The following is a 26,731-nucleotide window of genomic DNA, read 5'->3' as shown; positions in this document are numbered from 1 at the left end:
TTTGCAACCTTTTCGCTCCAGAAAAGGGAAAATGCAAAGGAAAAAAAGACAATTACTTTTTGTCCAACATTCTTTACCATATTAAACAATGTAACATGGAATCTATATGTAGTCCTATTTGCGAATGTGCGTGAGTTTATCTGAAATTGATATACTAGTAGATGATATATTGACGTCATTACAGGGTTACCTATACTCTCTTGCAACACAAGAAGTACTGTACCTGGGCCTGCGCGATTCATTTTGTTTCATTTCTTGCCTTAGCCCAGAAATTGAGTTCATAAATTGATGTCAGTAACATGAATTTGACCTCATGTTGTCAGATCGATCTCACATTGATGATCCCATTCGTGGCGGTATCTAATTTCAATGTCAAATCAATTTCATGCTTTTGCGATATTGTTTTCGTCCCATGAGCGCGAAAGACAAGAATTTGTAAAGCTTTGTCTGTGGTACGCTCTGGCTACGATCTTGAATTCGTACGAGCTTATTCCATTCTGGCGCCACTGGCGCTTTATTACCAGCAATATTTTGCGGCGCCTCCAATACGTTGTATGACTCAATACCCTGCACTGTATGTGGGAAAGAGCGTGGCGTACTGAGTGTGTGTGCGTGTGTGTAGCTGTGTTAACTTGTGCATATCATACTGTGGAGTGGCGTATGCTACGAGAGCAAAACGCACGGCATTTACTAGTACCCGTACCCCTGTGCTCCTCCCTTCTGCTACCGCTGGAGTCGTAGCGGCGCTTACATCCGAATGCATACGGGACCATACTGAGCTGGGCATACACAGCGAGTGCAAGCAGCTGGTTCAATCACCGCTTACGCTCGTGAACATTTCGACTCGGTCATGGATGCTTAACCTGGAATTTCGCCTGTCGACTGTCAATTTTGAGTTTATAATTGGACGAAATATGGCTACTTACACTGTCTACATAACCTTGCTCTCGGCGCTGATTGTGCTTTACCTACCTTGCCCTCTTATCGCTATTAAATCCGAAAAACTGAAAGGTGAGTGAGGAAGTCGATTTGTCATACATTGCATTCACAGGTGGTTTTCTACCGTCAGCTGGTATACAGAGTACGCCAGTACGCCGCCGTGCAGTATGTCTGGTGGAAATCGCCTCCTATGAACACAGCACGTATGGCACTCTGCAATAATAACAGCTGGGTGTGGACAGTTAGTCCCGTGTGTACTTTTCGTTGTATTCACTCGCTATGAATGTGATGTGTGCATTGATGTTCACATAATTATAGTTATTTGGATTAATATATTGAATTGCTGGGTGAGGTTGTATGTCTCATTCCCCTTCAATGTATGCATGCTTTCATTTCTCCAAAGATGAGATAGACACTGTATAGTTCTGATATTGATTGATTGATAATATGGTTTATAAACATGCAAAGTAGTAGCCGGGGGCGGAAGGCTAAATTATAATGCATCACATTGAAAAACATATCAATTACATCAAACAGCATACATGTACATTGTATGACATTTAACAATAACAAATATTGGCATAATCGTGATATAGTCCCCACCGCTGCGTGTCCGTACTAAATACAACCCTACCTAACCCTATACCCTAACCCTAGTCCGCGGGTGCACGCGCACTGCGGTGGGGCCTACGGTGGGGACTATATCACGATTATACCCAAATATCAATTATATTAACATAACAAATATACAGCATCATATAAAAACAAACAATTCACACCAATTATTACACGTACGTACATAATATACATATACTTTACTTTTTGAGCTTCATTAGAAAAAAATCAAGAACAAATAGATATAACTGGACATTCTTAAACATTTTCATATAAACAAAATTTCAAAACAATTCAACTTTTCAATTCGGTAACCACTTTCAGTTATAAATGATAATGTTATAATGTTATGTTATAAATAATGTTATGTTGTGATGATAGTGATGGTAGTTTACATTGTACATGTACATTACTAGTACTACATAGAAATAGTAAACTTTACATTAAATTTAGGCCTACTATTTTTCATGAGAGTCACAAGTGTAAAACATTCCATGATCCATGTACCAGTAGGCCCCTACTGTTGTAATATAATAGCAATAGTAATTTATTGTTTATCTTTACTGAACATACTGGAAGATTGCTGTGTAGCAGCAATAGGGCTTTCAGGTCTTTCCTCTTCTAATTAATCTCTATCATCAGCCCACTTATTGGTGGGTGGTTTCTTGTCCAGTTCAAAAAAGGCAAGGCAAGGCAAACAGGCAAGATAACCTTACACTTGTAAGTGGGCATTTCAGATCATTTTCACTGAATAAATACAGTATGTCATATATTGCATACTTGGTTTAGATGTATGTTACCATTCCACTCACTGCCATTCATTTCAGCAGTGAATGCAGTGTGTATGATTAATGGTGACATCCACGGCCACATACATAGAGTGTAGAAATGTAGGCATACACTTTACGTCCTGTATGATGTACAGTGTACAAGTATGCATGGTGGAAAGACACAAAAAAGAAACTAATGACAGATTTCATGATTATACAAGCAAAGCCAAGGGAAATTGCTATGGAAATTATGGAAATGGAATCTACAGCCTACTCAGTGTTTCAGACTAGGGTACAATATGTACAATGTATGTCTTTCTCTTGATTACCAGTTATATTTTGTGATAGAACAGTAAAATGTATCACAAAGTACACAACTGCAATACATCATACAAAGTGTATACTGTATGTGATGTACACTTGCTGTATACACACATATACATGTACACACACATGAAAGATAAATGTACAATGTACAGTGTATATACAAAAGTAGAATACACTCAATGTATGAATAATCAAGATTGAATGCATAAATCAATAATAGATACAACATATATGTTTAAAATCTGGTGAATGATCCAGATGATGCTGTCTATTCAAATGCAGCAGTGATGGTATTAGTTTGAGATATTCTGTTTGCTGTCTTTTGGTTCTACAATTGAAGCAAAGTGTTTAAAAAAGGTCAAATGTTGCCAAGCCATACCATAAAGGGGAATGTAGGAAATAATATAGCATTCACGACATTCAAGTTACTGTACAATGTACAGGTATCAGGTGATGTTGATTTTTCAAAGTTTTGTTGGAGCCATTTGTGTCTCCCTTTCCTAATGCATCAGGATGATTTATTTAGAATTTCCATGCTGTTCATATAGCATTATACACATTCATTTACAAATTAGTCTGTTACTAATGTACAAATGTACAGCTGTATATTATGTGTACATGATACATTTTGCCACATATGTGTAGATTGTCTTACATTGTGTACCTCCTTAAGCTGATATTATTATTCTGGAGGAGCAAGAATTGAAGATGAAATATCTTGCCAATGTAAAAAAAAAAAATGGACTACAGAGAAAAGTTCATAATGAATGAATGTGTAACAACTACACTGTAGCTGTAAAAGTCTGACAAGTACAACTGTACATACATGTACATAATATAATGTATAATGTATAATGTATAATTCGTACTGATATCGACATCATTGCTCTTCTGTGGGGGATTAAAAATCGGAGCCCAATACGTACAAATTGTATTGCCACAATTGCTGCTTTATGTTTATAACTTTATTTACAATTTATGTAATTATTCATGTAATTATTTTGCTCCTTATCTTCCCCAGAAAGCAATAGTAATCTCTCCCTTCCTTTTCCCTCTCCCTGTCTCTTGACTGTTGGCTTTTTTTTTGTCATGACAATTAACATCCAACTGTATACATTTTCAAACAAAAAATGTGAACTAAAACTTGAATTGAATGAATTAATAAGCAGAAAGAATGCAACATTCTATGCAAGACCTGTTGTATTGGATGAGGTACTCACTGCCTACATCTCTTATTCTGCTCTTTCTTCTTTATCACTCTTTGTTTTCTGTGATTCCAGTTTACCATACATACATGTACATGTATGTATGCTTCATCATGTTTGATAAGCAATAAAGTTGTTGTTTCCTAGTACAGTGTACATGTACTGTACAGTATATTGTTATTACTAATATTAGTGACTCACAAGAAAGTTGTTGATTCCTTGAATTCTGCAGTATACAGTATGTACATAAGCCTGTGGTGAAGATATTATTTTTTTTTTAAATTAGAGATTGATAAGAATAGAACTCTCCAATATTATCATTTTTTTTTTTTGCTTTGCTAGTGTGCACCTACAGTAAGCTGACAAAATAGACCCCCCCCCCTCAAAAAAAAAAAATAACTAAAAGAGAATTTAAGCAACTACATATGTAGCTATTTGCTTATCTTTGTTATTAAGCCTTGCTACCCAAACCTTTGTTTCTGGTACATATAGTCTATGAAGTTCATGGTAAGCTTTAACTTTTTTTTAAATTTTATTTTTAAGGTCAACATTTTTTTTTCTATTGTTCAGTAGGTACATTTGTAATTGGCCTTTATTGTTTCCTTGAGATACAAGAACAGAACAAGTTCAGGCAATGCAAAATTGTTGAGGAAGCCACTTTGCCTAATGTCCAACTGCCTGTTAAATCATATATGTAGGAGAAAGTTAATGTAACGAATTCTGAGACATGAAGAAAGAAGGCAGTTAAAATCAGCAAACAAATAATGTCTGAATGTGATTGTATTTTTTAATGGTTTTGTTTTTCTAATAAAACTAAGGAAATCATATGCTACTCATATTTTGGTTACAGCTCATTATTCCGAAGGTTCGTTATTCCGAAGGCTCTTTATTCCTAAGATTCGTTATTCCGAAGGTTCATTGTTCCGAATTTCATTTTCGGATTAACCGATCTTCGGAATAACGAACCTTCGGAATAACGCCACAAATTTTCGGATTAACGAACCCCTTTTCATTTTCGGATTAATGAACCTCTAGGTATAGGGAATTTGCGTGTTTCGGATTAACGACCCTTCCGAACAACGAACCTTCGGAATAGCGAACCTTCGGAATAACGAACAGCACCCCATATTTTTAGTGTACTCTATCAATCTCCTGCATTTTACAAGGTAGTTTGATAAATCTCTTTCACTTTTGTTGTTAACCCGTTGAGGACGGTTTGATTTTGCCTCAACACACATTTCCCATAGACACCTGCCCGAGTATACTCTGGACTCGTCCTCAATGGGTTAAAATTCCTTTCATTTGTCCTAGTTGCAGAATTTTCACAGAATCACAGTCCATGAATTACGATGTAGCTACGTAGTATTAGTTCTGTCTTTTGAAGTAGCATCACTCTAAATATTAATTTGTCTCTCACACTGGCAAACTTCTCTAAATATCTTTTTGATATTATATTATGTTATTATTGTATTACATATATAAAGGTCCTGTTTACATTTGGGAGCAGTGATTTTAAAAATGTTCAAGATATCATGTATTTGATGCATACATTGTATATGCATACAATGTATTGGTTGTACCACAAAACATCCTACTGTACCACCATTTGACATTTTCACAGTAAAACCTAAAATACTGTATAAGGAGATATCAGTATTTTTCTCAATTTTATAAAACGTAACTGTAGACGGTTTAGTCTGGAAACATTCTTATTATTATATTGTTCACATTTTGTATATGAATTACATTGAATTTACTGATTCAAATTTTTACAGTGGTTGTTTCTATCCCTAACTCATATTTTAGAACTATTTTAAAGCACTAATGCTGCCAGTTTTTTTTTTTTTCATGTGCAAATGGTAAATTATGCCTTTAGTGAAATCTCACCAGTTCAACTAATCTTTGCTTTTTAATACAGTTGTATATACTGTGACATACATGTACCCTGTACTTAGAACTTTGCCAATTTGATGATTACATGTGTACATGTAGATGATAAAATTCTGGAGCAAAATTACCCTGCAGGATTTCATGGGTTAAATGTCTATGGTCATCATGGAATGCATTCCAAGGCTCCCTAGTTATTTAGTAATTAGGCATCTGTCTCCTGCTCAGTGGAGATGATGGCTTGTGATGGCTTGACTGCTCCCTACGGGGTTACTTGCACCCAGGCAGAGAGATCCTGCCTTCTGACCCATTTGGAGCCGCAACCAACCATTTACGAAGGCAATCCTATAAGCCAGCATGCCTCTACATTTGTACTGATGGAAAATTGCCTTCTTTTCAGCATTTTGTGCACTCTCTTGATCCAAGACTTCCTCATGGATTGTGACAGGCTGTTTGCCTCTTAGATTTCAAGAAATTGTTCAATTGTTTTTTTGTTTTTCTTCTTTACAGCAGTGATAGCCATGCTATTATCCGTTCCAAATGCACTGTATAATCTCCTCAACTCCAGCTGTGCCTTTTAGCATTGATCAATAATAGTTGACCAGGTCAGCTCTGTCATCACACTTTCTCTTTTAAGTTTTCCAGTAGGCAATTCTGTCATTCCAATTTAGTCAAATTTGTATCTACATGAAAATTATTTAGTAAAGGAACTGGAATATTAGAACATAACATACAGTTGTAGGCATCTTGTTATAACTGCCTGTTAAATATACACATGAATTAAGTCATACATGTATATATTTCTCCATTACAAATCTATTCCCTTTTCTTATTTTAAGCAGAAAACAAAGCAAAGCAATTACTGTTAGTGATAAAAATGATAATGATAGTAACAACAAGAATTATTATAGTTATAGTTGTAGCAGTTGTGATAGCAATAATAATGGTGATAACATACCAGCTCTGTAAGCTTGAGATACAGTGTACATTCAAGATACATTGTATATAATGCAAGTTGTAATACATGTATATTTCTCTTTTGCGACACAGAACACTGATACAACTGAGATAACAGAAACGAACATTAATGCAAAGTTTGTGAAAACATGTAGCCTAATAGATTACAACTACATTGTACATCTACACTCCTATGTATACTGTACTTGCACTGAGATCAGGGCCCTACAGTTTTGTACACTTGTACTTCACTATCATGGGAACTACAAATTGTATATCGAGTTAATCAATGAACCCAATGTTTGGACAGATTCAGATCAGATCTACTCTTGGAAAAGATACATCTAGGCATTCAAGATGTGTTCTAAAATGCGGCAAGGTGGGTGCAAGATGTTGTTTCCAAATGGCTTGGTGAAACGGTTCCCAACTCCTGAGGATTGATTGATCTCACCATTGTCCCTAAGATCAACTGACTTGAACTTACAAGTAGGATTGTATTTAGCTCTCAGTGAAACAGCCCCCAAAGCTTTAAAGTTAACACAATAGTATACCTTGGAATTTGCATCTTTCAGATACTAACCGTATTTCCTTTTTTTTTTTTTTCATCATGTGTACAGTTGTACATGTACAATTGTAGCCGTTGCCAGAGTTCCTAGATTTAATGCTGCAATAATCTTCTCCTATTCCCTTCACAAAGCTTCTCAGTGCTCATGGACTCGGAACCATCCCTTGAAGTACGCATTGTATTCCAAGGGGCCTTCTGGTCCATTGCATTTGAATTCAGTGATTTAAACCCTAGGAACCATGGACTTGTTTTGAAGTCAGTGATTTTATCCAAGATTCAATAGGCCCGAGTTAAAAGGAGACCTCCAGGCGAATGAAGATGTTTGTTTGTCAGGCTTTGCTCTAAAAACACTTGCCAATATTGCAAACTACAGTATCTATAGCATGACTTTGATTTCTGTGAAAAAACAGAGAAGAAATGATTATTGTATGATGTTTTTAATACAGAGTCTAGCAAGAATATAAGTTTGTGTCACTTTTGTCTGTTTATTTATTTTAATGATACAGTGTACAATGTATATTGTACATGTACGGTGTACAAATGCATGTACAGCTGTAACACTCGATGCTTATTGCTTCTTGATTATTGTGTCCCCAGAATCAATACTGTTTAAGGTATTTTTTGCTTCAGGGTGGAAGCGCTACAGAATGAAGAGTTAGAGGCAGAGCTCATACAGTATAGCTTACTATATTATAAATCTCTGAGCGCTTTTTGCACTGATGATGGAAGTGAAACTTGGGAAAAAAAAATATTTAGGCCTTTTTTGTCCTGTCTCAGACTTTCATCTGTCCATATGTATTCGTATGAGTCAAGACAAGTGTGCCATATTGGCAGACAATGTAAATTGTTGATATTAATTTGACTCGGCAACTGTGGCAGTGCTGACAAATAGACCCTGTACTGCTAGTGTACAACTACAGTATACAATCAATAAGTCGGTGTACACAAGATATGTAATATTTTATACTATGAACTTGTGTGTTTCAGGGGAGGTTTATTTATGCATGTAGCCTGCACAAGGGGCATTTTACAGAAATAAAATGCAGGACACTGCTTTCCAGTCATCTTTTGGTAAACTGCAGTGATGATTTCCACCATTTCTGAAGATACATATGTATACAATTGTGTATTTTCCCTCTCTTTCTCTATGCTGTATTGCATGACTGCAATTTCTGTATGGATTTTCATACAATCTGTAGCAGTAGAGAGCACTCACTCAGAACGGTGACCGAAAGAGAATAACAAAACGCTGCATATTTCAACTGATCATACATTACAAATTATGGGGTATTTTGTTTGCTAACGGAAAATGACAATTCACTCTACTATCTGTACATAGATCTTGCACAAAGTGAGAGAGTACTGAAAGGCAGACAAAATGTCAGAGACAAATACAAATAGAGAATACTACACAGTGTACCAACAACTGAGGAATATCACGTGATTAGCTTACAATGTAACGTGATTGCTTTGGGGGAACTGTAATGTGCTGTACACTGATATACAGTAGCATACTTGACATAAGTGTATAGTGTACATAATTAAATCACTTTAGCTTTTATGTAGCACCAGTAGCCCCTTTTATCAAGTCTTCTTTGTTTTTAATGACTGTTTATTTGTCTACAGCAGACCATATAGATGAAAAAAAAAAACAGCATCAAGACTGCTTATTAGCAGATTACATGTATCTCACATTAGAAACACAGAAGAAAGGAAGCTGAATTCCATGTCAGTGTCACAATTGTTGGAAATATTTCATTTTTATATACAATTGTCTCGGGAAAAAACAAACTAGAAGATTAGACATCTCTTCATGTGTGTATGTGTGTTACGGTGTATAATAGTGAGTAGAGGTACGGATGAAACTTGATTGAGTTTGAGCATGTTCAACTTCTTTAGCGTATACATGGTATACTCTACAAGCATGTGCTACGGCCCATAATGCAGTTCAAACAAGGCTGTACCTTTTTACACCTAATCTCCCGGGGTTCTAGCGTGATACTGGCGATGAAACCACAAGACAGTGACGAGGCTGTTGCTAGCCGGGCGACGTAGTTGGCAACTTAAGGCATCATGCCGTCCTCCCACGATGATATGGGCTATCAGGTGTTTTCTCGCTAAAGAACCAATTCCCCACAGAGCTCCTCCTTTATGTACCAAGTATAGATTCTTCCCCCATGTGTTGGAGAAGTTCAATATCGGTAATGGAGAGTCCGTGGCTGCATGCATTCAGGGTCTGATGCTTCGTGCGTATCTAGTGCAGTCCATTTGAGCTCCCTTCTCAAGCTTCTTTACTTGCCACAAAGTTCTCTAGATGCCTTTTCTTCTCTTGTCTGTACTGTAGTCTTACTCCAATACTTTCACAATACAGAGTGATCATTGACATGTCTTGCTTGAGCATATCCGATATACACTTGGGTACAGTCTTTTGTTCTAAGATGTACATTAGTCACACATTTGTATCTCACTTTTGCAGACAAGTACAGTGTACAGTAATGTACAATTTGTATACCAAGGCAATAATGGATAACTCTTTAAAACCATCACCTACAACATACATGTACATGATAATTCTCAACCCATTAAGGACAGGCTGATTTTGCTACAATACGCATTTCCCATAGACCCCTGCCTGAGTAAACTTGGGACTTGTCTTTAACAGGTTAATGTTCTGATTGCAAACCCTAATAGCATAATTATTGCATAAAGCACAGAATTTCTCTTCTGGTACAACACTGTACAATCCTGTAAATTCTGTGTAATAAAGTAATTTTTCTCCTCATGGCTGCCCTCAATATTACAATTCTACAAATTCTGTGATGTACAGAATCAGTTCTAACAGAAATTTGCCTGTACAATTCTATCTCAAACAAGAAATATTTACTTACAAAAGTATATCAAATTTCATGCAGCAATTATCATTGGTGTGTTTTTTTTTTCCAAGGTAAAGGTGATTAGAGGTTGCTCACAGACAGGCACTCCTGATAATTTAGTTTAGATAGTAACATTTTGTATTTTGGGTTATTTTCATTCTATTCTCTACTATTTTGTGATTGAGTCTAAAAGTATAATACAAAATCTTTCCCTCATGAGGCCACTAACATTCAGATGGACCTTGTACTCATTTTCATGCTTTTTTTTTTTTTTAACATCTTAATGCATAATAAAGTGCTCAGGCCTGTCTTTAGATCTTTAACAATATTTTTTTTTTTTATTACAAGGTCGATTTTCTTTTCTGAGTACCATTTGTGTGCTCTTGCAGCTGGGATTATCATGATATACACTATACACGTTAACGTACAATGTACACGTGTGTATTATACATGTACGTTGTATTACATTTGCATTCTCAAGTACAACACCATATTACACATACAGTGTACATGTATATAAAGATGAGATTATAATGTGAAGTTTGCTATGTGTTTACCAAAAAGAAAAAAAAAAATTGAAATCACTTGCTGTAAGCAGCTTAGCCAGCCTTGTTAAATGTCATGCAATTGTAGGTAGGGCCTACAGTACTTAGAAATGTATGGATAGTGTATGTGTAAATATCCCACAAGTTTGTTTGGCAAATGCCAAATATGCAAGAAGCTACCAGTGATTTCTCCATCCCAAGTTGTTGAACTGGACATTATTGTATCATACTAGTTGTACAGTATTCCACATGTTTGCTCTGGCCAAATACAGTGCTACAGGTAGCAATGTATGAGTTATTTAGTGCTTGGTTTGCATTCATGCAGTGTTGCAAAAAAAAAAAAGGGGGGCATAACATTTAAGGGGTTTAATATTAAAGGTACAGTATGTACATGTACAATATTGTACAATTTTTGTGAAAGTATGTTTGGATTATGAGGATGCAGCTCCATGTGTGTAAACACATCATACAGCAAAGTGATCAACTGAAATATGTTGAGCACTACAAAATATACAGTATGTGTTCAGTGTAATAGTACACTTGTATGTGATTCTGTATGTATATATGTACATGGACAACAATGTACAATTGTACAATAAATACAACATGTACATTACTTGAAGACATTAATGATATTTATTCCACGATACATGTGGAGATGTACATGTGCATAGGACCTACATACACTTGTACATGTACAGTTGTATGCCTAATATGTGTGACAGGACATACATGTATTGGATCAGATCACATTTCTCAGCTAAAATCCTCTTACTGTTTTTTTTTTTTCTACACATACTATTCTCATACACAGTGTACAGGTGTGTATATAGCTCAAAGATGGTACTGTAAATCCCTTTCAACCCCCCCCCCCCGAAAAAAAAGCTATATACACACACATACACACAAAAAGTATGGTTGAATACACTCCTTTATCTTTCTTTGTATGGTAACTACTCTTGTTAATCTAAGATTATTAAAAATCACAAGTCTACATGTATGTGCGTGTGACATTATAACACACCATGCGTAAAAATGCTGGGCGTATACTACAATAGCCTACCTTACCATGTACTTAATTCAGTACATTATATTTTTTTCACGTGAATAGACAGGATCATGAGTTTTTCACCAACCTGCCACCACTGTAGGCCTAATCTTTTCAATACTTGAAGTCTTTTGTCCATGCATTATCAAAAAACAAAAACAAAACTAAACTAAACAAAAAACCTCATGGATTAGCATCGGCTGTATCTGGTAATTCCATAGCCCAACCAGACACCGTGCTTTGTCAACTTCACGACGGCACTGTGTAAAGTTAGTAATTGGCAAGCAGGCTTTCAGTTTGTCGGGGGGGGGGGGGCAATGTGAATAGAAAGAAAGAAGGTATTAACATAAACTTTAACTGTTGGTGGTTAACCAGTATAATGGTACCAGTTACTTTTATGCAGATCTGATTTTTCCTGGTTAGTGTTACACCTAATGTCAGCAAAGATTTAGGATGAAGTACACTGTACCAATTAGAAATTTACAAGTGGCAAATTTGTGTACATCCCGGTGTAATGTGTGTGTGTCTTTTGGGGGGTATCAAAGATGTGGTTGACATTGTATATACCAGTGTATGTACGTACATTTACATCTTCAATACGCGACCCTTCAAAATTTGATGTTGATGATATATTTTTTGCAAACATTACTTTAATACTGAGTAGACCTAGAGTTTATATACAGTATTACTCCTATGATGAATTATTCCCTCCTCCCCCCCCCCCCCAAAAAAAAAAAAAAAATAACTGAATAAAAAAATAATAAGTTGCATGCTGGCATAGTTTGGATAATTGGTACCTGCCATAACAGACAGAATACACTGTAAAGTAAACATTATTCACAACCCTCTTATTATTTTCATGAAGAAGCACAATATTGTTTCATATTATGATTTAAATTCATGTTTGAAGTTTCATGTACCACATTATCATTTAAATTATTCATTTGATGACATAGTGAGTTAGTGAGGAAAGAAAACAAAGAATATAGATGAAAATACATTGTACATTAGATAGTGTACACTGCACTTTGATACAAAAAAAAAATACATTCTATGCTTGAATAGTGAATGAAATACTTGTACTGGCATTCATTTGTCCCTTGCTTAGCTGTATTCTTTGCCAGTAATTGCATGCAATGGATTATGTATGCCTCTGAACAAGTACAAAGAGAGAAGAGTAGTATTCATACACTGCCTGCTGTTTTAATCTTTAAACAATTTCAAATAAAAGGTCTTCACAAGAATATATAAAGCGGTTGCTGTCTGGTGTAAGATTAGGGAGGAAGCTAGAATTGAACAAAAGAGGCATTTTGATGCTATAGCAATGTAACTTATACAGTGTAGGCAACTTTATTGTCTCACAGACAAGACAAAATATCAACAACAACAACAAATGATGACAACAAAAACTTCAACTTGCCAGGGATGTTGACAAGCTGATTCCATGAATCTTGATTACAGAGTATTACAGTTTGTTATTTCACAAGAATATGAAGAGTTGAAAACTCATGGCAGTTTTTGTTGAATGCTTGGACCATCTCGGGTGGATACAATAATGATTTGCATGTACATTGCAAAATATAGACTACTACTTGCCCCAACATTGTTCAACTTGAAGTTGATGGATACTATTGTGGCTTGGTACAGACAGCATGCCACAGCAAGCAAGACTAAACAGTGTCAAGAGAGGAGAAATGTCGATTTTGAGACCCAAGAAGAAGGGTTACCTCATCAATTAATCGTGTTGTTTTTGCATGGTGTCAGGTGTTATCATTAACATGGAACTTGAATGCTTCAGAAAAAATTAATGTGTCTGGTACAGTGTCTCACCCTCCATCCCCCCCTCCCCCCCCCCCCACTTTTCCCGGCAATTTGTATTTAAGGTTTAGTCACGTGAAAAATTCACCCAGTGCCCCTTACGAAAAAGTCCTGTGGTACTCCTGTGGTAATTACCACAGGACGGTACCACAGGACAGTACCACAGGAAAGTACCACAGGACAGTACCACAGGAATTGTCCTGTGGTATTTTGGGACATACCACAGGACAGTACCACAGGAATTCCTGTGGTATTTTGGGACGTACCACAGGGCAGTACCACAGGAAAGTACCACAGGACCGGTACCACAGAACAGTACCACAGGACAGTACCACAGGAATTCCTGTGGTATTTTGGGACGTACCACAGGGCAGTACCACAGGAATTCCTGTGGTATTTTGGGACGTACCACAGGGCAGTACCACAGGACTAGTACCACAGAACAGTACCACAGGAACTGTCCTGTGGTATTTTGGGACAGTACCACAGGACAGTACCACAGGTCGATCATTACCACACAGCATTACCACAGGGCAGTACCACACAGTATTTCCATGGTACCACAGGAGAGTACCACACAGGACAGATCGAAAAAAAAAAAATCTGGGAGAATTTTAGCCACATATCAAGGAATATTCGTGATAGGTGAGTGATGGATTTCAGGACATACATGGCCCTACTTAATAACCTGTCCTACTCCTAACGTATAACCTCAAACGAGAGTCTAATGGCCAAGTGCCAATCTAGTCCTATAATAGATCTATATAGTCATATTATATTCCTAGGTAGCCATCGACCTTATCAGTACACATATATATGGCCGTCTATCCGTAAAGCATTAAGGCATGGTTACTAACTCGATTATACTTTATTATCAAGATATGAAATTACACTTTTATAACAATATCTATGATATTGGGAATAACATAACATAATTAGACAATCTTTCATAAAGTTTAAAGTAAGTTCCATCATTAATACTTTGACTTTTTAAGTCATATATGTATTTTCTAAAATCTAGAGTGCTTTTTATGAATATTCATGAGCTATGTAAAAATTTGTACCACAGGAGTACCACAGGAGTACCACAGGAGTACCACAGAAGTCCTTATGAAATTTCTCATGCTTTACATCAGCACTTTCACTAAATAGGTAATACTGTAGGAGTATAGGACAGGATAAGTAATGGCAAATCAATTGTTATAATTCACAACATAAGTCATCTATCAATTAATTGAGGAATATTAATATGTGCTTTTTTGTTTGTATTTTTGTTATAGATTTCAGTTGATTCTGCCTTACAATTTTCCTGTGTGGTACTCCTGTGTGGTACTGCTGTTTTCTCCTGATGTGATAGTCCTCTGGTATAAAATGTTAAGAAAAAAAAAAGAATATCCTGTAGCATTTTTCTGTGGTACTTACAAATTTAATTTGCTGTGTGGTACTTCTGTGTGGAATAGCACCATATTATGATTTTCCTGTGGGATTTTGGACAGTTCCTGTGGTACTCTCCTGTGGTATACATCGAAAATTACCACAGGAATTCCTGTCGTACTGTCCTGTGGTACATCCCAAAATTCCACAGGACAATTTGTGTGGTACTGTCCTGTGGTACGTCCCAAAATACCACAGGACAAGTCCTGTGGTACTGTCCTGTGGTACTGTCCTGTGGTACTATCCTGTGGTACTTTCCTGTGGTACTGTCCTGTGGTACTGCCCTGTGGTACTGCCCTGTGGTACTGTCCTGTGGTACGTCCCAAAATACCACAGGACAAGTCGTGTGGTACTGTCCTGTGGTACGTCCCAAAATACCACAGGACAATTCCTGTGGTACTGTCCTGTGGTATGTCCCAAAATACCACAGGACAAGTCGTGTGGTACTGTCCTGTGGTACTATCCTGTGGTACTATCCTGTGGTACTGCCCTGTTGTACGTCCCAAAATACCACAGGACAAGTCGTGTGGTACTGTCCTGTGGTACTGTCCTGTGGTACTGCCCTGTGGTATTGTCCTATGGTACTGTCCTGTGGTACTATCCTGTGGTACTTTCCTGTGGTACTGTCCTGTGGTACTGCCCTGTGGTACGTCCCAAAATACCACTGACAAGTCGTGTGGTACCGTCCTGTGGTACTATCCTGTGGTACTTTCCTGTGGTACTGTCCTGTGGTACTGCCCTGTGGTACTGTCATGTGGTACGTCCCAAAATACCACAGGACAAGTCGTGAGGTACTGTCCTGTGGTACTATCCTGTGGTACTGTCCCGTGGTATGTCCCAAAATACCACAGGACAAGTCGTGTGGTACTGTCCTGTGGTACTATCCTGTGGTACTTTCCTGTGGTACTGTCCTGTGGTACTGCCCTGTGGTACTGTCCTGTGGTACGTCCCAAAATACCACAGGACAAGTCATGAGGTACTGTCCTGTGGTACTATCCTGTGGTACTGTCCTGTGGTATGTCCCAAAATACCACAGGACAATTCCTGTGGTACTATCCTGTGGTACTTTCCTGTGGTACTGTCCTGTGGAACTGCCCTGTTGTACTGTCCTGTGGTACGTCCTAAAATACCACAGAACAAGTCGTGTGGTACTGTCCTGTGGTACTATCCTGTGGTACTTTCCTGTTGTACACAACTCTCCTGTGGTATGTCCCAAAATACCACAGGACAATTCATGTGGTACTGTTGTGTGGTATACGTCCCAAAATACCACAGGACAATTTGTGTGTATACTGTCTTGTTGTACTGTCCTGTGGTACTTTCCTGTGGTAATGTCCTGTGGTACTGCCCTGTGGTATACATCCCAGAGTACCACACGAGCCTGTGACACAGTACCACACAGTTCCTGTGTTAACATATATTTGTGTGGTACATTGTGTGGTACCAACCAGTACCATAGGGAGTACCACATGAGCCTGTAAAACAGTACCACACAGTTCCTGTGGTAACATTTATTTATGTGGTACATTGTGTGGTACTGACAAGTACTACAGGGAGTACCCTACAAGCCTGTGGTACAGTACCACACAGTTCCTGTGGTAACATTACAAGTGTGTGGTACATTGTGTGGTACCGACAAGTACCACAGGGAGTACCACAGGACTTTTTTGTTAGGGGCTGTTCGTATGGCATACATTGTACATACTGTACCTCTGAGCTACCAGCATGTACATGCATGTATTTTTCACACGGACATGAATTAGGGGTACACATGTGAAGGATGTGCAATGTAAATGTTTGGATAATCCTGCAACTTGGTTATATTATTTGTTCTATGGTTGTATTGTTCATCTCTTTCTCGTATTGATAACACATTCTCTGGGTACCCTCAGGTCCTCTCAGGTATATGTAGGCACCTCTAATCCCAACCTGCGTGCTACAACTGTACACTATGTACTTGTATCTGTCAGACACTTGTATAGGGAAAGAGTGTTGAATACAGATTCAGTATTCAGGAATGATTGATTAATGTGTGTCATAATTACATCGTCTGTTGAGAATAAGAAGGGCGTTCAGTTGTCTCGAACACTATGGGTTTCGTGACAACTTAATGCCCTTATCATTCTCAACCGATGACATGTACATATGTAGCTGTATGACTTCTAGAGAGTAGTATTTGGAGTTATTCTGTACCTTCTCACAAATACAAATTTGTACATGTACATTCCGCACATTCATTTACACCTTATGCTTTAAGTTTAAATGTTGCTACAATGTACAATATTGTACTGTTAAATACAGTGTGTCTGAAACCATGCCATCGTAATATTTCCAATTGTTGTGTAGCATTCAAAACAGTTTTTTAAGAATCATCGCACTGCCCTCAGTCTATTAAACTGTGAAGGCCTTTATGGATTACAGCTTTGTGCCCATGAAGGCATTTCAGTTTAAGAGGCAAATACTGTAGGATTTTAAAAAGCAAGCATTTGTGTACTAGAAAAACCTGCACTATACATGTACAACATATATCATAAGAGGTACACTTATAAACTGAAATGCACCTTTTAGGGAGTAAATTGTGATACAATAATATGAACATAACTTTATGTTGTCTTGGTGAATCTTTTAGAGATCCCAAATGTCTCTTTTCCGAGGTGATGTTTCTAGGTAAATCATACATTATACAATGTGCAGTGGCATTGTACACATTCAACTGTACACTGTTTGCTGACTTCAGAACATTGTAATAACTGGCAGTATACAGTATGCCTAACTTTAGAGAGGTTTGTGGCAATTTATGATGGAGAATATATGTCAGAACTTGACGTCACAGGGTTTGATTAGGGTAGACAGGGCAAAAGTTGCTTGGTTTGTTATTGCTGCTGTTTCCACTTTTTCTCAGCATACATTGGAATAGTATATGAGCAGCTGCCCATTTTATTTCAAATCAGAAAGGCAGGTGTATGTTGGCCGGTGCCATACAATGAGACCTGAAATGCCAATTACTGATAAATGAAGTACTGTGGATATTATGAGAAAAATAGAGTTAAAAGCCTGCCCCCCCCCCCACCCACAAAGTAGAAAGAAGAGAAATAAAGTGGTACTACATGTACATGAAACAGAAAAGCAAAACAAAAACAAAAAATCCGACAAATGTTCCAGGATGTGAAGCAGAATACTGTTTTTGCATTAAAACTGAAAACTTCTTTAGATTGAGCAAAATAGGTATTATAGGTATTAATTCCAGTAAATTTATTTTGACCCCCAGAAAAAAAAAATCAACCATTATTTTGAGGACAAAAGGGGAGCATATTCTCAGTGGCATTAGTTTTCTTTAAGATGTTGAGATACAGCTGTAGCAAGGTTCTTTTTCTATAAGATATTCTTCAACCATGCAAAATTTCATGGCAGTTGCAAAGAGGTGACCTTTAATGTGAAGGTAATTTTCTCCAAGCTGTTGTCTCATATTTTTTTCTGCATCTTTCTTGTCTTGTCGATCAGTTCAGTGTCTCTTCTCTTTCTTTTTTCTGATGTCACAGTCAATATATTCTGCCCTGAAAATTTTCATTTGCTCCTCTGTCTTGATGTATATCTTCTTGCACCTTTATGAGATTTTCTCTTGTTTAATTTTTTTTATTGCTTATTACAATGGAATTTCCACTGGCATCACAGTGATGAATTCTTAGCTTGCTTGCTTTTCATGACTATCTTGTGTGTATTTCCCTGAAACTGTTGCTATGTATGTCAACTTCTTCTTGCTTTTTCTTCTCCTATCTTATTTTTCTCTCTCTTTAAACACCTTTCTCTATCTTGCACATGCTCTACATCTTTTTAATATTGCTCTTGAACTCACCCTTTATTTCTGCTGCATATGCTACAGGTGACTGTCAGTATTTTTGTCTTTCTCCCTTTTGATATTTACTTCCATTTTAGAGTGGCTGGATTTGCTTACCCTCTCTCTACCCTGTTTCTCATTCTCACCTCTTCTATTCACATATTTTATCCTTGCTTGGTTCATGCCTTTTGTATGAAGTCCACTCTCTCCTCTGCCTTCCTTCCTGTGTTCACTTTTAGGCTGTTTTCACACGTACCGAGAGTGCGTAATTTGAATAGCGATTCTAATGACAAATCACCAGAATCTTGATTCAAATGAGGCATTTTGTCCGTGTATGATGCAAACTGGAATCACGATGGGTGATTTGAATCGTAATTCCAATTTTGATTAAAATGACGATCTCGGGGTGTTTTGCAATTATGATTCTCCAGGATTACAGAACGAAGCAGTCTTGTGAACAGATTGACTTCCATAAATATTGTGTTTTTTGGGCAGAGCCTGCAATGACCTTTCAACCATGTTCGCAGGAAAACTGCTCTCTTAAAATGTTTGCAATGCAGTCAAAGTGTGCATTGCTTACCGCTCAAGAGTGATTGATGGGAATTTGAAAATAGGCCACACCTCCTCTCCTCACTCTGAAATTCAACATTGCAGAGTTCGCGAAGCCTTCCTTGGTCGTTCATACAGAGATAATTTTAATTGTAATTGTAATCATAACTTCTTCTTTTTTTCAGCATTGCAATACGTTTCTTGACCGGTGTGAAACCAGCCATACAGCTTCCCACTCTCTCTTTTCCCTGTGTGTGAATTGGAGTGACTAGGATATATCATGATAAAGACTTTTTCCCTTCCTTTCACCTCCCCCCTACTTCTATTCCCTTTGCTCTCCCACTTTTTCTCTCATCTCATACAACTTGTATATATCTCTGTTCTCCCAACACATTAGGCCCGTTCACAAATAACGAAAATCGAAATTTCAATCGCGATCCAAATTTCGATTTTTTTTTTCGACCGTTCATACACAGGGAAAAATCGCACTTCGCAGCAAGGAAAGAACGATCAGTGGCCAAACTGCGCATGCGCGAATCTTGCATGACCGAAGACTGACCCCGCAGTCCCAATAGAGTTTCGCACGCGCTACGAACGATGGGACTAAAAATACCGATTTCCGAATCTCGATCGCGCTCACACACACGACGCTTGGCAAAATAATCGCGATTATTCTGAAAAATCGCACTAATAGTGCGAGTTGGATCGCGATAAGGATCGCGGTAATTAGTGAGATTTTTCTGTCCACACTGGAAAAAATTTCGAAATTTTGATCGCGATAAGAAAATCGATTTTTAAATCGCACTTTTTCCCTTGTGTGTGAACGGGCCTATTTACTAGCTCAAAGCCAATCACATTCCTCTCGAACACACATTGGTATTCACTGCATTTGCTGAATATCTCTCTCTCTCTCCCTCTATTTCTCTCCCTCTCTCGTGGGTCACATTCCTCGCCAGGTGAATGCCTTTTGTATAGTCCCATCCCTCCTCCCTTCCTGTTCTCATGTTATAAATTTCTCGTGTTTCCTCCCGTCTTTGCGCAAACGAGCGTTAGATTACCAGGGAAATAACCAGTCTCTCCCCTGCTCTCTCTCTCTATCTATCTCCCTCTTATTTGTTTTTTTTTTTTCTGTCTTCGCTGGCATTCCTTGCTAGATCCATGTTTGAAATACAACTTTCCTAGGCATTTCTTTCTATTCTCATACTCCCTATCCTCATTCCATGTATTGGTGTATATTTCTTTGAAGGGGTTAGTGCAAAGTTTTTTTTTTTCTCTCTCTCTCTCTCTCTCTCTCATACCACTTCCCTTCTCTTATGTCAGCTCCATTCCTCTGAAGTGCATTCTGCTTCCATTCTAGCGTAAGGTGGCGGTGAAATTCATGACTGCCCGAATGGGGCTGAAACCCTCATCACTGTCGCCTCGCTGAGTTTCCCCAGCTCAGTGTCCCATATTCTATGACGCTGCTCTGGAATGAGAAAAAAACAACAACAAACAGATGAAAAAAAATGCATTGTGTCGATCTTTTTTATAGACCTATTTCACGCTCGAATGAAATTGCACTATTTCTAATTTGCCGAGATGCTATATTTCAGTCATGCCCTTTTTTGCATGCAAGATCCATTGTTTACTGCACAGAAAGACATCTCATTAGACAAAACTGAAGAACAATAGTGGGATTGATTTCAAAAAATGATACTGTAGAAATAAAGAAACAAAATATGTACATGTATGGATTTTCTTTGAGAAGGAAGATGCCTGTTCAAGTATACAATTTATGATGTCAATGAAAAGTTGAGGGGAAGATATTACGTGATGGCATTGCTGTATATAATACTGTAAAACACGATATATTTGCGGCATGAAAATTTCGCGAATTGGAGCTGACAGCCTTTCTCGCAGCATGAAATTTTCGCGAATTGCCACTGCCATCCAATGCATATAGTGTAGACAAGAACTTTTACGTGGATTTTAATTTTGCAAATGTTGGCACTCACGAAATTCGCGAAATTAAAATGCACGTGAACATTCCTCGTTTTACAGTAGTCTTAGAATTTTTGCAGTACATGTAATCTCCTTCATTATCTAGCTCTGTCTGTCTGACTGTTTTCCTCTCTGTCTGTTTTTCTGTTTGTCATAATTTTGTATTGTTTGCTTGTCTCAAAAAATCATTGAGTAATTTAATGATTCCTCTGTAATGTTCATCCTGGCTTCCATCAGACTGGCAGAGTCTGACATAAATTGACGTTTTCACCCTCCTTTTTATAGGAGTTCCATTCAGTTTTGGCAGGTCACAAACTGTACAATCCTTCAAGCTGAAAAGTTTTGTTACTGGTTTTTCATGACTTTATATTTCATTTTTGTTGGAATTCTGTAAAGATCACCCTCTTTCATACATAAGCTTGATGAAATATACAATGTATGCCATGTGTATATTTGTCACCGATATTTCACCAACAAACTTTTAAGTAAACAAACAACAGTAATGACAATCAAGTGAAGGGGTGTCAAGGTTGTCTTAGGTCAAAAAAATTAGGGTGCGTTCAAGCATCCTAAAGTGTACAGTGTACTGGATACCGTACTCACACCAGAGGAGTGCTCCAAAGCTCCCATACCATACTGAGCCAAAAGTGGACCACTCCCTGCTGCACTTCAAAAGCGCACGGGCATGAGAGAAATGCATGTAACACGCACTACAGTATGTCTTAACCCGTTGAGGACGGTTTGATTTTGCTACAACATGCAGTTCCCATAGACACCTGCCCGAGTATACTCGGGACACGTCCTCAACGGGTTAATACAATGACTTGATTTCTTTGTTAGCGACACCTGTACAGTACATGTATGTAGCGTAAACGTGCCAGATGCGTGACCCTGTTACTACAAAACATGCGACGGCTCTGACTGAAGTATGAAGATATTCAGATGAGGTACAAAATGTACATACAAATGTACCTTTCTCCACATAGCACTCAAACGCTCCCATACTGGCATGGTACAGGTATCATATGGTATGGTTTGGTTTGGTTTGGTTTTGGTTTACTTTTAAGCACTCGAACATGGCCCAGGATATATCTCCTTAAAATTTGTCACAGCTATGCATATTTTTGTGCCGTAGAGGCAGTTTACACTGCATCCTGGAGAACTTGTGGTGAATATATTTCACACGTTGATACTCTCTGTGTATCCTAGCTATATGTGTGATAACTTTGTGTACTCTTAGGTCATGCACTACAACTGTGTAGTTTAGGATGTGATGATGTATAATTTGTATTGTCTGTATCTTAACAAAAGATTATGCTTCAACAGTTACATATTATGGCTCTTCTTTGTTGACATACATGTACATGTACATTCATTGAAGTTGAACGTGTGTGGGTTTCTTGAAGGTTATTCATTGCATGCCACAGTGGGAGTGTTGTGGTACAGTGGATATTACACTATACTAGACATCCTAAACAAGAGGTCCTGCTGTGGTTTCCAATCCTGTTTGATGAAATCTGGCTGCAGAGATGTCTTTACCCACTGTGTCCATCTTGACCCTGAAGCACAAAAAAAAGGGGGGGGGGAGAGAAAGAAATGGTGCCACACAATAGCAAGGTGATAACAATGGCAAGTGCCCTAGGGATAAGCCTTAAATGAAGAGTTGTATAAACACAGTGGTATGTTGAAGAGAATATCATTTTAGAAACACCCATAAAGTATTGAAAGTGGAAGGTAATATTTAGTACATTTTTATTGACCGTTAGATTTTGAATTGAATTCTTTTCGGGGCTCACCGTAAATTCCAGTACATTACTAGGCTACCTTTGCAGACCCATGCACTGCATGTGTGTCCATCATGTATATTTTGTGAATAAAGTTCATCAAGACTTACAAACATTTCTATATACATTCTTGCCACACACTCTATATGTTATTACATCAGCTCTTATACTTTTAGATTTGTGTTTATAGATAAAAAATGCAGAAGACTGCGACAAAAAGGCTTAAGTGTGGCTGACACACAGAACTACTGAGTAGTTGAGTTTTGTGCATTATTCAAATTGTAGATAACTGTTGACTTCCAAATTTCTAAGCTGTGGCCTAAACAAGTCCCCTTAGGTTCATATTTAATGTTTTGCTGCAATTTGGGAGTTCTGTAAAAGGTATCCCCTACCTTTAAAGGGATGGTATAGTATTGGTGGAGATGAAGACTCTGCTTTTAACTTTTTGTGAGATATCAAGAAACCACCTATAAAATAGTACAGAGCATACCATTCTAAGAGGGATTCAAAGTTTATTTGATAAAAATTGGTTTTGGAATGGCTGAGACATCCAAAAACAAGGTAAAATGAAGTGATGGTGATAAAAGGTGGGTCCCACCTTTTAGTGGGATTGCTCTGTTTTGGATATCTCAGCCATTTCAAAACCAATTTTCATCAAAGAAATGTTGAATTCCTCTTGGAATTACTTGTATGCTCTTTCACATTTCGTAAGAAGTTTGTCATTATCTCACAAAAAAATGGTAGAAACTTGAAGTTACGCTTTGTAGGTCTCAACCCAAACTATCAAACCCTTCAATACTACTGGAAGTTGCAGCCCTTCATGAATTTGTTTACTCTTAATTGGTCAAAGGAATTCCTTTCAAAGAATTTCCAGGCAACCCTTCCTGTGATGCAAATTTAAGCATGGGGTATGTTCCTTGAGTACATCACAATGAATGTCCTTTCTTTTCTTTTGTGTTGTGTTGCAATACTAAGCTCTTTTTTATGCCTCCGCCAACGAAGTGGCCGGAGGCATTATGTTTTCGGGTCGTCCGTCCGTCCGTCCGTCCGTACGTCCGTCCGTCCGTCCGTACGTCCGTCCGTCCATCCGTACGTCTGTACGTCCGTACGTACGTCCGTCCGTCCCGTTTTGTTTTTGTCGATATCTCAAGAACCGTGTGGTGGTTTTGCATCAAACTTGGTATGAGGGTATATCCTTGGGGGATGATACTTTGTGTGGATTTTAGGGTCACAGGGTCAAAGGTCAAAGGTCACAGGTTATTTTGTGAAAAAAAATTGAAATTTCATGTTTTTCTCCATATCTCGCAAATGGTTCAAGGTATCTTCATGGAACTTAGTATATATGCTTGTACCGATGGGCAGTGATTATCTAGGGAAGTTGGGGGTCATGGGTCAAAGGTCAGGGGTCAAAGGTCAAGGTCAACTCCTCAAAATATAACTACTTTCCTTATATTTATGCAATGCCTGAAGGATTTTTTTAAAACTTGATATATGCATGTATAACCCAATATATATTCTGTGGGAAGTTTCTTGCCAAAAGGTCAAAGGTCAAGTGAAAGTGCTAAATTGTACTTTTTCCTCCATATCTCAAAAATAACTCAAGGTATTGTCATGAAACTTACATATTTATGCATGTTCTACCTAACAGTGATTCTCTTTGGAACTGTGGGCTCAAAGGTCAAAGGCCAGGTTTCGATAATGCTATTTTACCATTTGATACTGAAATTATATACTTTTTCTCAATACCTTGAAAATTACTCAATGCATAAACTTGTAAAAGGGTCAAAAGTCAAGTGAAAATCATCAGTTCCCCCAAATACCTGCACTCTGACGTTTTAATCATTCATCCAATTGAACCTAGTTCTAGGAAAGTGAACATTCAGCACATTTGTTGCAAACCTGTCATTTTAATATTTTGCCAATTGTGTGAAACTGTCATCACACATTGTCAAGACATTGTACTATAGACCTATTAGGAGAACCATGTATTATGGCGGAGGCATACACCAGTCGCCGTAGCGACATTTCTAGTTTTTTCCTGTCGAGAGATTATGTTTATAAGGGGAAAGACCAAAGAGTTTAAAGAAACCTTTTTGAAGGTTTCCAGTCTCAGTTTAGAACTCTTTGGTAATGCCTGCCTGGTCCCTGGATGACTGACAAACATGAAGGACACCTGATGTACTATTAGTCAGGAGGAAAAAAATTATAAAACATATATCAGACGTTTTAATGGTATATTTACCATTGGGAGCAGTGATTTGAAAAATGTTTGAATTAACACATTGAAGTGTGAGGTCAGCTATATCACAAAACATCCTGCTATATAAACATTTTGCTATAAAGCCTAAAATATAAGGTGATTTCAATATTTTTCTCAATAAACTGTAGCTGCAGACGGTTTAATCTAGAAACAATTTCATTGAAACTATTGTTCCTATCTTTAGTACTTAACATTGATTATACTGATCGACATTTTTACACTGGTAATGCCTTCTATCCCCAACTCACATTTTAGAACTATTTTAAAGCTCTAAATCTGGGGGTTTTGTTTTATCAGCAAATGGTACATAAAAGTATGTAAGTGTAAATAATGCCTTTAAACACACAGTTTGTTGTCAAGATATACATGTCATGTATATATGGCTGAGGTGGTGTCCATGTGTCAACCCTGCTACAATAACCACTTCTTGCCACATACAATCTTGTATTCCTATTAGTTTGTAGAAAGTGAGAATTTACATAGTAATATCAAGACGTGAGCTCAAACCATCAGCAAGGCAGACCAGTGGGACATGGCTGTGTCTGCTCTACCAGTTTCATCAATTTTTTTTGTTTTTTGTTTTGATGACTTAAAAGTAGCAGGCCATATCAATCATCCATGTAAATCTTTATGTGGTCTAGATTCATTTTTGTGTGTGTGTGTGTGTGTGTGTATGTGTGTGTGGTTTTGTTGTTGTTTTGAAGAGTAATTATGTCACTCAGTACTGTGGTTATTAGGATACTCTGTCCTGTGCACAGAGCAGTTAAGGTGATATCAACCCAACAAATATACAATATACAATATACAATGTATGCTTGACAGGCTTTTGGTTCATGAGTATGCCCATGATATGCATGCATTCCAGATATAGAGGAAATTTAACCACAAAAATTCCTTCACTCACCTAGAACCATAAATTAGCAGTTTGAATTACTCTCCACACTTAGATTGTAGCACTGCGTGAAGAAATCCTAGATACCTTACAGGTAATCTATATGGTTAGGTTAACTGTATTGGCAGTATATGGTACATTGTGAGTGGTTCTGTCTAGTAGCCATAGCATGCTTGCATGAGCCCCGGGGCGTTATTGTATCCCCAAAGGACTCGTGAGCTGCTACCGGTCATAATTGGTCTGCAGTGTCCACTGGCATTATCAACCATGTATGTCCGCGCAGACCGTACTGTAATTAGCGGGCACAAGCCATTTGCATGTTACGATGACCAATAATATCTGCCCCCTCACAGCAGAAATCCTGTTTCGAGTGATAGTGATGTGATATGATGGATGCTTGTTATTTTTCCTGGGTGATCAGTACTCTGGTTAACTGTTGTCCCCCTCT

General features: G+C 37.8%; 1 protein-coding gene across 1 annotated transcript in view; it reads left to right on the top strand.

The window, feature by feature from the left end:
- Positions 1 to 815: 815 nt before the first annotated feature.
- The window catches only part of LOC140240952 (neural proliferation differentiation and control protein 1-like), a 118,016-nt gene continuing 92,100 nt past the window's right edge, over positions 816 to 26,731 (top strand). The window contains exon 1 of the mRNA XM_072320724.1: positions 816 to 1,011. Within this exon, the coding sequence (XP_072176825.1) occupies positions 855 to 1,011 (157 nt within the window). The 5' untranslated portion in view covers positions 816 to 854. The remainder of the gene's footprint in view (positions 1,012 to 26,731) is intronic.

Source organism: Diadema setosum, chromosome 17 (assembly GCF_964275005.1).
Source record: "Diadema setosum chromosome 17, eeDiaSeto1, whole genome shotgun sequence".
Taxonomy (NCBI): domain Eukaryota; kingdom Metazoa; phylum Echinodermata; class Echinoidea; order Diadematoida; family Diadematidae; genus Diadema; species Diadema setosum.
This window is presented reverse-complemented; position numbering and strand designations above follow the sequence as displayed.